General features: G+C 48.0%; 2 protein-coding genes across 2 annotated transcripts in view; one reads left to right on the top strand and one right to left on the bottom strand.

Moving 5' to 3' along the window:
• OSBP2 (oxysterol binding protein 2) overlaps positions 1 to 15096 on the bottom strand; it is a 371100-nt gene that overhangs the window by 207708 nt on the left and 148296 nt on the right. The gene's annotated exons all lie outside the window — the stretch shown is intronic.
• On the top strand, positions 817 to 2919 carry LOC140898594 (uncharacterized). The gene is made up of 2 exons (XM_073312608.1): positions 817 to 1564; positions 2152 to 2919. Exons 1-2 carry the CDS (start codon positions 982 to 984, stop codon positions 2691 to 2693), a joined length of 1125 nt encoding a protein of 374 aa, XP_073168709.1. The 5' UTR covers positions 817 to 981; the 3' UTR covers positions 2694 to 2919.

Raw genomic sequence — 15096 nt, 5'->3', positions numbered from 1 at the left:
TCAAAAAGGGGATGAGTGGTGACCCCTGAGCAACAGCCGTGTGCTGGACTGTACGGGGAGACTTTGGCAAATCAGTAAAGTGCCTGAAACCCCTATGGCTTATTGCTAAAAGCAGCCAAGTCAGCAGGCTGTAAATTAGCCAAGTCAGCAGGCTTAGCTTAACCAAGGCAGGAGGGGATGGGGGTTTTGGGTGCCACAGGAAGGGCAGCTTCACCCTGCATCCTTCCTGATTAGAATTGTGTTGAAGTTGCTGATACATGCATCTTAGAAGAGCAGGATGTGCCCCAGGAATGTCTATTGGGGCCTGCAAACTCTGGAAAAACCCACACCTGGTTAATCGATAATCAGAAGGAGCCTCTTGCTTGCCCATTGGAACTGCTTGCTTAACAAGTTTTCTTTAAGGGACATGTCATTCTATTACTAATGTATAAATAAGGGGGGAAAGTTTGAGGTAGGGGGACTCTTCAGGACTGGACTCTCTCTCTCTGGATGCATCTTGTGTTTCCCAGCAGCAGACGGGCTGCCGCTGTGCCACTCAAGAGCCACACTCAGCTTTGGTAATTATCAAGGGTTGGGGGTGTTTTACTAACCTCTTGCGGACGTGCGTATAAATGCTTGAGACTGAGCCCTGGTCTACACTAGGACTTTAGGTCGAATTTAGCAACGTTAAATCGATTTAAACCTGCACCCGTCCACACAGTGAAGCCCTTTATTTCAACTTAAAGGGCTCTTAAAATCGATTTCCTTACTCCACCCCTGACAAGTGGATTAGCGCTTAAATCGACATTCCCAGCTCGAATTTGGGGTACTGTGGACACAATTCGATGGTATTGGCCTCCGGGAGCTATCCCAGAGTGCTCCATTCTGACCGCTCTGGACAGCACTCTCAACTCAGATGCACTGGCCAGGTAGACAGGAAAAGAACCGCAAACTTTTGAATCTCATTTCCTGTTTGGCCAGCGTGGCAAGCTGCAGGTGACCATGCAGAGCTCATCAGCACAGGTGACCATGATGGAGTCCCAGAATCGCAAAAGAGCTCCAGCATGGACCGAACGGGAGGTACGGGATCTGATCGCTGTTTGGGGAGAGGAATCCGTGCTATCAGAACTCCGTTCCAGTTTTCGAAATGCCAAAACCTTTGTGAAAATCTCCCAGGGCATGAAGGACAGAGGCCATAACAGGGACCCGAAGCAGTGCCGCGTGAAACTGAAGGAGCTGAGGCAAGCCTACCAGAAAACCAGAGAGGCGAACAGCCGCTCTGGGTCAGAGCCCCAAACATGCCGCTTCTATGATGAGCTGCATGCCATTTTAGGGGGTTCGGCCACCACTACCCCAGCCGTGTTGTTTGACTCCTTCAATGGAGATGGAGGCAATACGGAAGCAGGTTTTGGGGACGAAGAAGATGATGATGAGGAGGAGGTTGTAGATAGCTCACAGCAAGCAAGCGGAGAAACCGGTTTTCCCGACAGCCAGGAACTGTTTCTCACCCTAGACCTGGAGCCAGTACCCGCCGAACCCACCCAAGGCTGCCTCCTGGACCCAGCAGGCGGAGAAGGGACCTCTGGTGAGTGTACCTTTTAAAATGCTATACATGGTTTAAAAGCAAGCATGTGAAAGGATTACTTTGCCCTGGCATTTGCGGTTCTCCTAGATGTAGTCCTAAAGCCTTTGCAAAAGGTTTCTGGGGAGGGCAGCCTTATTTCGTCCTTCATGGTAGGACACTTTATCACTCCAGGCCAGTAACACATACTCGAGAATCACTGTAGAACAAAGCATTGCAGTGTATGTTTGCTGGCATTCAACCAAAATCCGTTCTTTATCTCTCTGTGTTATCCTCAGGAGAGTGAGATATAATTCATGGTCACCTGGTTGAAATAGAGTGCTTTTCTTCAGGGACACTCAGTATAGCCCATTCCTGCTGGGCTGTTTGCCTGTGGCTGAACAGAAATGTGCGCCACTGTTAGCCACAGGGAGGGGGGAAGGTTGAGGGGGTAGTCACGCGGTGGGAGGAGGCAAAATGCAACCTTGTAACGAAAGCACATGTGCTATGTACGTAATGTTAACAGCAAGGTTTACCCTGAAAGAGTGTAGCGACTGTTTTATAAAATGTGTCTTTTTAAATACCGCTGTCCCTTTTTTTTTCTCCACCAGCTGCATGTGTTTCAATGATCACAGGATCTTCTCCTTCCCAGAGGCTAGTGAAGCTTAGAAAGAAAAAAAAACGCACTCGCGATGAAATGTTCTCCGAGCTCATGCTGTCCTCCCACACTGACAGAGCACAGACGAATGCGTGGAGGCAAATAATGTCAGAGTGCAGGAAAGCACAAAATGACCGGGAGGAGAGGTGGAGGGCTGAAGAGAGTAAGTGGCGGGCTGAAGAGAGTAAGTGGCGGGCTGAAGACAGGGCTGAAGCTCAAATGTGGCGGCAGCGTGATGAGAGGAGGCAGGATTCAATGCTGAGGCTGCTGCAGGACCAAACCAGAATGCTCCAGTGTATGGTTGAGCTGCAGCAAAGGCAGCTGGAGCACAGACTGCCACTGCTGCCCCTCTGTAACCAACCGCCCTCCTCCCCAAGTTCCATAGCCTCCACACCCAGACGCCCAAGAACGCGGTGGGGGGGCCTCCGGCCAACCAGCCACTCCACCACAGAGGATTGCCCAAAAAAAAGAAGGCTGTCATTCAATAAATTTTAAAGTTGTAAACTTTTAAAGTGCTGTGCTTAAAGTGCTGTGTGGCATTTTCCTTCCCTCCTCCACCACCCCTCCTGGGATACCTTGGTAGTCATCTCCCTATTTGTGTGATGAGTGAATAACGAATGCATGACTGTGAAGCAGCAATGACTTTATTGCCTCTGCAAGCGGTGATTAAAGGGAGGAGGGGAGGGTGGTTAGCTTACAGGGAAGTAGAGTGAACCAAGGGGCGGGGGGTTTCATCAAGGAGAAACAAACAGAACTTTCACAGCGTAGCCTGGCCAGTCATGAAACTGGTTTTCAAAGCTTCTCTGATGCGTACCGCACCCTCCTGTGCTCTTCTAACCGCCCTGGTGTCTGGCTGCGCGTAACCAGCAGCTAGGCGATTTGCCTCAGCCTCCCACCCCGCCATAAACGTCTCCCCCTTACTCTCACAGATATTGTGGAGCACACAGCAAGCAGTAATAACAGTGGGAATATTGGTTTCGCTGAGGTCTAAGCGAGTCAGTAAACTGCGCCAGCGCGCCTTTAAACGTCCAAATGCACATTCTACCACCATTCTGCACTTGCTCAGCCTGTAGTTGAACAGCTCCTGACTACTGTCCAGGCTGCCTGTGTACGGCTTCATGAGCCATGGCATTAAGGGGTAGGCTGGGTCCCCAAGGATACATATAGGCATTTCAACATCCCCAACAGTTATTTTCTGGTCTGGGAAGAAAGTCCCTTCCTGCAGCTTTTGAAACAGACCAGAGTTCCTGAAGATGCGAGCATCATGCACCTTTCCCGGCCATCCCACGTTGATGTTGGTGAAACGTCCCTTGTGATCCACCAGAGCTTGCAGCACTATCGAAAAGTACCCCTTGCGGTTTATGTACTCAGCGGCTTGGTGCTCCGGTGCCAAGATAGGGATATGGGTTCCGTCTATAGCCCCACCACAGTTAGGGAATCCCATTGCAGCAAAGCCATCCACTATGACCTGCACATTTCCCAGGGTCACTACCCTTGATATCAGCAGATCTTTGATTGCGTGAGCTACTTGCATCACAGCAGCCCCCACAGTAGATTTGCCCACTCCAAATTGATTCCCAACTGACCGGTAGCTGTCTGGCGTTGCAAGCTTCCACAGGGCTATCGCCACTCGCTTCTCAACTGTGAGGGCTGCTCTCATCCTGGTATTCATGAGCTTCAGGGCAGGGGAAAGCAAGTCACAAAGTTCCATGAAAGTGCCCTTACGCATGCGAAAGTTTCGCAGCCACTGGGAATCGTCCCAGACCTGCAACACTATGCGGTCCCACCAGTCTGTGCTTGTTTCCCGAGCCCAGAATCGGCGTTCCACAGCATGAACCTGCCCCATTAGCACCATGATGCATGCATTGGCAGGGCCCATGCTTTCAGAGAAATCTGTGTCCATGTCCTGATCACTCACGGGACCGCGCTGATGTCGCCTCCTCGCCCGGTATCGCGTTGCCATGTTCTGGTGCTGCATATACTGCTGGATAATGCGTGTGGTGGTTGATGTGCTCCTAATTGCCAAAATGAGCTCAGCGGCCTCCATGCTTGCCTTGGTATGGCGTCCGCACAGAAAAAAGGCGCGGAACGATTGTCTGCCGTTGCTCTGACGGAGGGAGGGGCGACTGACGACACGGCTTACACGGTTGGCTTCAGGGAGCTAAAATCAACAAAGGGTGTGCCTGTACATCAAGGAGTATTTCAGGCAGGACTGCACGGAGGGTTCCAATAAGAAATGGTGCACCAAAGTTATCGTTGTTATTGGAACAAGGAGGTTAGCCTGGCCTCTGATTGATACATGGCTAGATTAACCTCGCTGCGCCTTCTCTGTGACTGACTGCAGTGTGATCTAGACAGGGGAGGAGGAAAATGAGTACAAAACAAATCTGGTCTATTTCTTGTTCTGACCCACTCCATCTATCCTTTACATCTTTGGCTGGCAGCAGACGGTGCAGAAGGACTGCATGCCATCCACATCTCATGGCTGCTTGGCAGAAGATGGTACAGTACGACTGCTAGCCATCTTCATCTCTTGCCTGCCTGGCATAAGATGGTACAATACGACTGCTAGCAATCCTCATCTCTTGCCTGCCTGGCAGAAGATGGTACAGTACGACTGCTAGCAGTCCGTATCGCCTGCCCGCTCACCATAAGACGGTTCAATAGGACTGCAGGACTAAAGAGAATGACCTGGTCAAGTCACTCCAAATTTAGTCCCTGCGCCCATGTCTGCCCAGGCGCTCCCAGCCGACGTGGCCAGGAGCACCTCGGACACGACGAGGACGACTACCAGTCGTATTGCACCGTCTGCTGCCAGAAGGCAATGGGTTGCTGCTACTGTGCAGCAAAGCCGTACCACGTCTGCCAGCACCCAGGAGACATAGGGTGACGGTTACCTGAGCGGGCTCCATGCTTGCCGTGGTATGGCGTCTGCACAGGTAACTCAGGAAAAAAGGCGCGAAATGATTGTCTGCCCTTGCTTTCACGGGGGGAGGGAGGGTGGGAACGGGGTCCTGACGATATGTACCCAGAACCACCCGCGACAATGTTTTAGCCCCATCAGGCATTGGGATATCAACCCAGAATTCCAATGGGCAGCGGAGACTGCGGGAACTGTGGGATAGCTACCCACAGTGCAACGCTCCGGAAGTCGACGCTTGCCTCGGTACTGTGGAAGCGCTCCGCCGAGTTAATGCACTTAATGCACTTAGAGCATTTTCTGTGGGGACACACACACTCGAATATATAAAACCGATTTCAAAAAAACCGACTTCTATAAATTCGACCTAATTTCGTAGTGTAGACATACCCTCAGTGAAGTTTAGCTTTAAGTGAAAGCACTCTTGTGTTGTCCTGTTTGTGCCGCCATCGATCGGTCAGACGGCCATGTCTCCCCTGATTTATTTCCTGACACCAGCTCGCACAGAGTAAAAGCTACCAAGAGCTTTGGGTTGAAAGAACCCCGGGGAACAGGACAACATGTGTGAGCAGCATGGGTTGCATTCAGGATGCTACACTGAGGGGCTGCCTGTGACCATCCCCCGGAATAGACTGCACTTTGGCCAGCCCGTGCCTAAAACATAGTCAAATGCACAAAGCTTCCCCAGCACCAGCACGTCTGTGCCTTTCAAGAGACTCCACCTCTGGCTTCTCTGCATCACCTCGTCTCTGTGAGCCTTCCATCGCATGGAGCATTTGGCAGAGGTCACCGGACAGTAGCAAGTATTCCATGTGATCTGAGGGTTACAGTGGGACACGGCCATTCAGGCATTTGTTACTGAATAGTTGCAGGCCTGTTAAACCCATGGGACTTGGCAGCACAGAAGTGGCTGCTGCCCCAAGCTGTAGGAATTTACGTGACCTACTTGGGTTTTTTCTTCCCTTTAACTAAGACACTTATTTTGTAGTGCGTGTTAATTTCTCATCTCGCAGCTGGGAACAGTAGGCCTGAGTCTCTGGTCACTTACACTGGGTTTTACACTATGGTAGCTCCACTGACTCAGTGAAGTTACTCCCATTTGTACCAGTGAAAGTGAATGGAGAATGAGTCCCAGCCTCTCTATTGTACCTGCTGCAAAAGTACTGAACAAGGTCGCAGCCCTCCCACAGGGAGTGTATTTCGTATTGTTAAAAAGGAATGGGGCATATTCTCATCCAAGCACAGTTCCAGGAAGGTCTAAACAAAGAAAGAAGTAGGGAACAATCCTGAGCAGAACAAGGAATGAGTCTTCCTTTTCATAAACGTATCAAGCAGATGCCTGTGGATTCATGTTCTGACTGATAAATCACAAGGTGCTGGGGTAGTTAAGGGGTCTGCTGTAGCCCAAGAAATCAGACAATGGAAAGGTGAGCAGCTCCTTAAACATCTATTTATAATTTGCAGAAAGAAGAGCTGTTGTATCAGGGGGGATTTCAACCTGGGGGATACGTGCTGGAAGGCTCAGGGTGCCACTGGTAAAATATTCTTGGAGTTTAAAAAAATTATAGCTGAGAACTTTCTAACACGTGACCAAGTTCCTGCTCTGCCGTGGTGGGTCTTGCGCTTATTGGTGGATTTGCTCGCCTTGGAGCTTCACGGCAGCCCTCAGCTCGGCTGTTTTCATGAACCCACAGTCCAGGTCGACTCCTCCTGTGTCTGACCAGGAGTTGGGAGGTTTGGGGGGAACCCGGGCCCGCCCTCTACTCCAGGTTCCAGCCCAGGGCTCTGTGGAACGCAGCTGTCTAGAGTGCCTCCTGGAACAGCTGTGCGACAGCTACAACTCCCTGGGCTACTTCCCCATGGCCTCCTCCCAACCCCTTCTTTATCCTCACCAAAGGACCTTCCTCCTGGTGTCTGATAATGTTTGTACTCCTCAGCCTCCAACAGTCTGCGTTCTCACTCTCAGCTCCTAGCGCCTCTTGCTCCCAGCTCCTCATACGCACACCACAAACTGAAGTGAGCTCCTTTTTAAAACCCAGGTGCCCTGATTAGCCTGCCTTAATTGATTCTAGCAGCTTCTTGATTGGCTGCAGGTGTTCTAATCAGCCTGTCTTAATTGTCTCCAGAAGGTTCCTGATTGTTCTGGAACCTTCCCTGTTACCTTACCCAGAGGAAAGGGACCTACTTAACCTGGGGCTAATATATCTGCCTTCTATTACTCTCCTATAGCCATCTGGCCCAACCCTGTCACACACAAAAAGTATTATGATCAGCTTGGGGTAATTCTCTATTAGACCTCATTCTGATGGATAAAGGTCACTGAACTAAAAGTGATTATAATCTAATTTAATGTGCTATGTGCAAACATAATATTGTTTACTGCCTGACCAGCAGTATACAGGCTTGGCTTTGCACTTTAAGAGAACCAATTTCCCAAAACTGAAAACAATCCTGAGCGGTTTAAGAATGCTTTATTAGATGCCCACAAAAATCACAGTTCTGCAGTAATGAAATAAGGTTTCTTTGGTTAAGGAGTGGAAATGAAAGTAGAAATTAAAAACAAAACCATAATATATAACAAATGAAAAAAAGGGAAGCTGATAACAATGAGTACAAACAGCAAATTGATAAGGGAAGTCAAAGGTATCAGTGAAAAACCTATGGACAGTAGAATTAAGGACAACAGGAAGGAATTCTTTAAATACATCAGTAACAAACAAAATCCTAGCAACAGCTTAGGTCTAGTACTGGATAACAATGGTAAAATTGTCAATCACAATGCAGAAAATGCAGAAGTATTCAGTAAATATTTCTGTTCTGTATTTGGAAAGAGACAGGATGATGATGTATTCACAGTCATAATACAGAGATGTAACAGTAACACAAGTGCACACCCTAGTTACTATAACCTTCTATTCCATTAGTAACTAGGGAGGATGTCAAACCATAACTACTACATTTCTAAATCTGCATGGCCATATATCTTTTACCCAAGAGGATTAAAAGAACTGGCTGAGGAGTTCTCCGAGCCTTTAATGTTCATTTTTAACAAAGTTTAGACACTGGGGAAGACTCAATGGACCAGAAAAAAAGTTAATATTTTGCCAATTGGTAAAGAGGGTAAATGAGATGACCCAGGAAACTATAGGTTGGTTAGCCTGACATCAATCCTGGGCAAAATCATGAAAGACTGACAGAGGACAAAACCAGTAAAGAATTCAAAGATGGTAGCATGATTAATGCCAATCAACATGGTTTTATGGAAAATAGATCTTGTCAAACAAATCTGAATCCTTTTTGTGATTTGGTTCATAAAGAGTAACTGTGTTGACATAATATACTTAGACTTAGTGCCGCGTGACACTCTGATATAAAATATTAGCATTATACAAAATCAATGTAGCCAATATTAAATGGATTAATATTGGCTAAGCAATGGATCTCAAAAAGTAATTGTAACTTGTCACCCAATGGGGATGTTTCTAGCGGGGTTGGGCAGGGATCAGTTCTTGGTTAAATGCTATTCAATATCTTTATCAACGATATGAAAGGAAATATAAAATCATTGCTAGAAAAATTTGAAGATGAAGAAGATCAAAAAAATAGATGGAGTGGTAAATAATTAAAAGAACAGGTTACAGAGGCTGACCTACAGCACTTGATACATCTAGGAACAAAGGAATTAATCCCACATACAGGATGGGAGATAGTATCTTGGAATGTAATGACACTGAAAAGCACTTGGAGGTCATGGCAGATAACCAACTGATCATGAGCTCCCAATGTGATGCTTTAGCTAAAGGGGTAGGGAGGCATGATCCTTGAATGTGTAAGCAGGGGAATACCAAATAGGAGTGGAAAGGTGGTATCTCTGAATACAGCATTAGTGAGATCATTGCTCGATACTGTGTCCTGTTCTGGTGTCCACATGTAAAAAAAAATATTAAAAATTATAAGGAGTTCAAAGAAGAGGTAGAAGAATAATTGGAGGTCTGGAAAATGTGTCTTACAATGAGAGACATAAGAAGCTCAATCTATTTCATTTGTCCAAGAGAAAGTAAAGAAGTGACTTTTGATCCTGGTTTACTATTTCGGGAAGAAATTTCCCCTAGTAGACTGCTCTTTAATCTAGCAGACAAAGGCACAGCAAGATCCAATGCCTGGAAACTAACACTAGATTAATTCAGACTAGAAATAAGGCATAATTTTTCTTTAATTGTGAAGGAAACTAACCATTGGAACAACTTACCTGGGGATGTGGTGGATACACCGTCTCTTAAAGTCTTTAAATCAAGCCTGGATGTCTTTCTAAAAGAGATGCCACAGCTCAAACAGAAGTTATGGGCTTGATGCATCATTTGGGGAAATTCTCTGACTTGTGTAAGCAAGAGGTCAGATGAGATGATCATAATGGCCCCTTCTGTGAGTCCTTCCTGGGACAGAAATATCTGAGGCTTGAAGTTATCATCCAGACAGTAGCTACTGTTTCACACCCTCTTGATGAGCTCCGCTCCCAAAGTCACACTGCATCAGTCACCCACACTGGATGCCACATAGAACTGTGCACAAGATTAATTATTAGGGAAAATGTCTGGCCTGCATTATGATGGATCAGCGTATCCACAAATCACAGATCATCCGTGCCACGAGACTGAGCCTGAACAGTTTCTAAGCACTGCACTGTCTAAAAAAGGCTCCGTCAACACCTCTTGTCCCAGGAGCCACCTTAAGCCCATGGGGGAGGGATCACTCAGCGGTTTGAGCATTGGCTTGCTGCTAAACACAGGGTTTGAGTTCAATCCTTGAGGGGGCCATTTAGGGGATCGGGGCAAAAATTGGGGTTGGTCCTGCTTTGAGCAGGGGGTTGGACTAGATGACCTCCTGAGGTCCCTTCCAACCCTGCTATTCTATGTGACGCTGGCTATCATGTATCAGTCTATGCTGCTGATATGTGGGTCAGTACTTTTGTGTGTAAATCCAGGGACGGGCAGTTGTGATGGGAGTTGGTTTATGGATGAGTTTATACAGGAAATTGCACACATGCTGCTAGCCGGTTTACTTCTGAGCAACTGAAAACTGTGGCTGCTGCCCTGCACTCCCAGGAGAAGCCTAAACACTAAGGACAGGTGAAACGGATCGGAACTTCTCCCCCTGGTCCCAGTGACCCACTCCCGAGGCGGGGAAGGGTTTGAGGAAGGAAGTAGCCGTAGCACAGCACTGGGAGAGGGGCTCTTCTGGGACAGGAGGAACGGAGATACCGTGGGAAGGCTCCCATGACGCAGCTGGAAGTGGAAGCACCAAGGCACTGAGGGAAGCTTACTGACCTGTGCAGAAGCAGAAGGTACCATAAAGTTCACGTGAAAGTCCCATAACATGAGATTTCGGCCTGATTTCCACACCAAACAGTTCTGGATAAAGGCAGAGCAAGCATCTGAACTTTTGGAAGCCAATCGAGACAGCTGGATCCTTTCTTTGATCCACCAACCGAGAGACCCTTTTTCTGACGACGAGGGCTAAGTGTAATCTCATATCAATTTAATGCAGCATTAATTATACATTATACTTTGTCTGCACCTCAGTTTTAAAACCTCACTTTAGAGTTTTATAATTTGGCCTTAAAAGTCTTTTGTGCCTTAGAATTTGGCACATCATCTGTCAGCCCCAGAGCGCTGACTTGTTAACTAAATCGTCAGCCTGCAAGAAGCACAGATGCCTCTGCTGCCACATGGGAGACCTGGGTTGACTCTCAATACAAATGTTCACATCTAGTGAGATCAAATATTCATGAAAGATTCTGAAGTGTTGGATGAGGTCCTGGTCTATGAAGAGGGTGCCTAGGCACTATGAGAATACAAACAATTATAATTTTATAAGATAGTAGTTAGAACAGCAGACTGAGTATCAGGATTCTGGATTCTAGCACTGGCTCTGACACTGAATGCACTGTATGACCCAGGGCAAGCCACTTAGCACAGGGGCAGGCAAACTTTTTGGCCTAAGGACCACACTGGGTTTCCGAAATTGCATGGAGGGCTGGTTAGGGGAGGCTGTGCCTCCCCAGACAGCCAGGCGTGGCACAGCCCCCTGCCCCCTATCTGACCCCCCCTGCTTCTCGCCCCCTGACAGCCCCCCCGGGACTTCTGCCCCATCCAACCCCCACTGTTCCATGACGGCCCACAGGACCTCTGCCCCACCCACCCACACCCCGCTCTCTGTCCCCTGACTGCCTCCAGACCACCCACCCCCTAACTGCCCCGCGCCGCCCCATTCAACCCCTCCTTCCTGACTGCTCCCCCCCCCGGGATTCCTGCCCCATGCAACCACCCCTTCTTCTTGTCCCCTGACTGCCCCCTACCACCCCATCCAACCCCTCCTCTCATTCTTGACTGCCCCCCCGGGACTCCTGCCCCAGCCACCCCTCCTGCTCCCTGTCCCCTGACCGCCCCCAGTCAATAAGGGGAAGCAGCAGATATGATGAAACACTCACTTTACGGGATACAAAATATAAAGAGAAACTGCAATTGTATTTATTTATTCACAGAAGGCGCTCCAAAGACTTCTGCCTATAGCAACCGATCCCTACAATAGGCCCAAGATCCCCTGCTACCAAAAGAACCCGTTTTAAAGGGAGCACCCTGAGAATTTGGGGGCTGGAGGTAGCGACCCTCAGGGTGCACCCTAGAGCTGTTCATACATTTTTTTTTTGTCTAAACATTTTTAGGTGGGGAAAAAATGGCTTTTTGACTAAAATGAAAATTTCTGCACAAAATATTCATTTCGGCAGAAATTTTCTGGGTTTTCAACTGAAACCCAACAGTTCCTTGGAAAACCTGTCCAGTTTTCAGTAAAAGTGTTTCAGATTTTGGCTTCAGTTTTTCAGGGACAGACAGGAAGATGTTTGTGGGAAATTTACACAATGAAAGTTGCTTCCTCAAAATTTTTGACAAAAAGTATTTGGCTTTTTTCTCCTAGTTTTAGTCCAGCCCTTTATTGCTCGCCCCAAGAGAGCTGAGACAAGGGTGGCAGTGATGGGAACATCTTGGGAGGTGAAAAAGTAAGCACCTTTGCCTAGATGAGGCTTTTGGCTCAGTTGCTTCCTCCCAGATAGAAATGGGGGGAAGGGATCCTTCTATGCAGGTATCTCCCCCTGCCTGTCATAAAAGAGTAGGGGATTCAACACCCACAGCAACATGGCCTTGTCCCGGAGAAGGCTCTCCTGAGGGCTGGAGGGAGCTGGGAAGACTGATGCATTCTGCACATCACCCACAGCCCCAGGACAATCTGTCCAGAAGGTAACAGCCTGGGACTATAGCCCCTTTCCCACGGAGCCCTCTCTGTGCTGTAGAACCCGTTAAGGGGTGCTGGGGCAGCAGCCAACAAGGGGAGCCCTGTCATCACAGCTCTGGCATGCAGCCATGCTGCTAGGGTAGTGATGGAGAGCCGCTAGGGCCCAGGATGGGGCCCAGGTCCTCCAGAGGAATTCGAGACCACCCAATTCCGTGAACCCAAGAGCAAACAGCCCAACCGCACCCCAATGGAACAGTCTGGGGAAATGCCTTCCCAATCCAGTATTATTTAAGATACAGATGGGTTACAGGAAATATCCAACTGTTCTCGTAACACAGTCGCAGCTTGTACTTTCAACAACCCCATCACTCTGAGATAGTGAGCAAGAGGGAGACAAAGAGGTCATTCGGGATCAGCCAGGTATACCATACATAATGGTCTGACATAGGAAAATGTCTATAGTAATGTGACTGCCCTGGATTCTGCCAAAAGCATTCTTTTTCCATCAGTGAAATACCATCACAATCCTACTGAAAGCTACTCTACCATTACTATCCGCCAAGAGATTCCATAGACACACCAGAATGTATTCCTAGCTGAAGTATGTAACGCAGAAACCCATTATTCATCGGAACACATGAAAGGAAAGTGTCATCCCCCTTGATTTAGGATTTATGTTCCAACAAGGCAATGTGTTGTGTGCAGTTACTGTAAGAAGATTTTCTTAACCAGTCTAAGCCCAGTGGGATCAGGCAAGAGATTGTCCGTCCTGCTGTATGGAAAAGGCTAGCAACAAGGCTAGGACAGGTAATAATGAAGATTGACTAGGACTTTTGATCCACACACACACAAATAATATTTAGATATGTGTATATACACACACACACACACCGGGCGCGGGGGCATGCGCCTGTATTCCCAGCTGAGGCTAGGGGGTCACTCTGGAGTTCTGAGCTGTGGTGCATTGCGCCAATCGGGTGTCTGGTGCCACTGACAGCCTGGCCAGTGGGTAGCTGAAGGACTGGCTAGAATAACACAAATGACATGTTGTGATCGGTGCTCTCTCTGTGAGGGCTGATGGACTGATCAATCAAGGTGATATACACACACATATATAAATAAAATAGATATAACATTTTAGCTATATAAAATAAATTATGTGTGTACTGCATAGCATGCTGGGAATGACTCTTGCAGCAAGGCTCTGTGGCTGCTGTCCCCTGCAGACGCTGAAATCCATATTTCGTTGTATTTGTAATAGGTAGGAGATGGATGGATGGACATTTCCGCAGCAGGGTGGGAGTCACAGGGAAACTGCACAAAGGCAAACCCTGGGGCTATTTTAATTTAACGTCTACATTACAGAAAAGTCCTTGTAGGCAGTGTTGGTGCAGTTGTGCTGGTCCCAGGATATTAGGGCAGGTCTACACATGAAATGCTGCAGCTGCGCCGTTTGCAGCGCTTCCCTGAAGATGCTACCTATGCCCAAGGGAGGGCTTCCCCCATGGGTGTAATTAACCCACCTCCTCGAGAGGTGGTAGCTATGTCCACAGGAGAATTCTCCAGTCGACTTAGCGCTGTCTACAGATGGGGTTAGGTTAACTGGATCCTGCAAATGCGCAGATATCAGCAGACCATTTCTGCGGCTCACATGTGGATACAAGTTTTGTATCGGCGCAGGGCTCTAGAAATAACTATGTCGCTCAGTGGAGTGGGTTTTCCCACTCCTGAGCGATGCAGTTAGACCGATGTAAGTTTCTAGTACAGACCTGGCCTTAAAGAGACAATATCTTGTATTGGACCAACTCCTGTTGGTGAGAGAGAGGAGCTTTCAAACTCACACAGAGCTCTTCTTCAGGGCTGGGAAAGGTACTCTGAGTGTCAGAGCTAAATATAGGAAGAAGTCCGGTGGCACCTTAAAGACGAACAGATTTATTTATACAGGGTGGATCAGACTCTTTAGCATAAGTAGTTAACACATATTAAAGGGACCATTCAAGGTGAAGTGGCCTGTTAACACCCCTCCAGTCATGGGGAGGGGAGGAAACGAAGGGGGGAAGGCAGCTGGGGTTGTTTTTGGTCACACTTTGTTGTCATAAGCCATAAATCCAGTGTCTCTATTTAGCCCATGATGTTAAGTGTCTAGCAAAGTCATGAATTTAGGCTCCCAGGTCCATTTTTGGAATGTGTTGAGCGGGCTTCCTTTGAGAATGAGGACTGAGAGATCAGATATGGAGGGGTCACTTTGTGAAAAGTGGGGCTTGCGTACACCCTCACGTGAAATGTTACAGGGTCACAGCTGTGCTACTTCACCTGCATCACTGTGGCACTTCAGCATGGACACTGCCTATGCTGGCGGGAGGGGTTCTCCCAGTGGCATAGGGAATCCACCTCCCCAAGAGGCGGTAGCTAGGTCAATGGGAGAATTCTTCCATCGGTCTAGTTCTGTCTACACCAGGAGTTAGGTTGGCTTAACAACGCCACCCAGGGGAGTGGATTTTTCACAGCCCAACCGACATTAGAAAATTAGGTCATTTTAACAGTGTAGCCCAGGCCTGTGGGTGAATACTTTCCACAAAATGATCCCTCTGTATCTGATCTCTTTGCCTCCATTCTCAAAAGAAACCTGCAGGGCATCTTCCAAAGACGAGCCTGGGAGCTTAAATTCAGAACTCTGCTGGACACTACAAA

The sequence above is a fragment of the Lepidochelys kempii genome, chromosome 15 (assembly GCF_965140285.1).
Source record: "Lepidochelys kempii isolate rLepKem1 chromosome 15, rLepKem1.hap1, whole genome shotgun sequence".
Taxonomy (NCBI): domain Eukaryota; kingdom Metazoa; phylum Chordata; order Testudines; family Cheloniidae; genus Lepidochelys; species Lepidochelys kempii.
The sequence above is the reverse complement of the archived record's forward strand: the minus strand, read 5'-3'. Positions and strand labels throughout refer to the sequence as shown.

What these genes read in the sequence shown, in the direction of transcription:
- LOC140898594 (XM_073312608.1), top strand. Translation starts at nt 982, where the DNA reads ATGCAGAGCTCATCAGCACAGGTGACCATGATGGAGTCCCAGAATCGC. An exon ending in AGGCGGAGAAGGGACCTCTG is followed by an intron (nt 1,565 to 2,151) that starts GTGAGTGTACCT and finishes TTTCTCCACCAG; the next exon opens with CTGCATGTGTTTCAATGATC.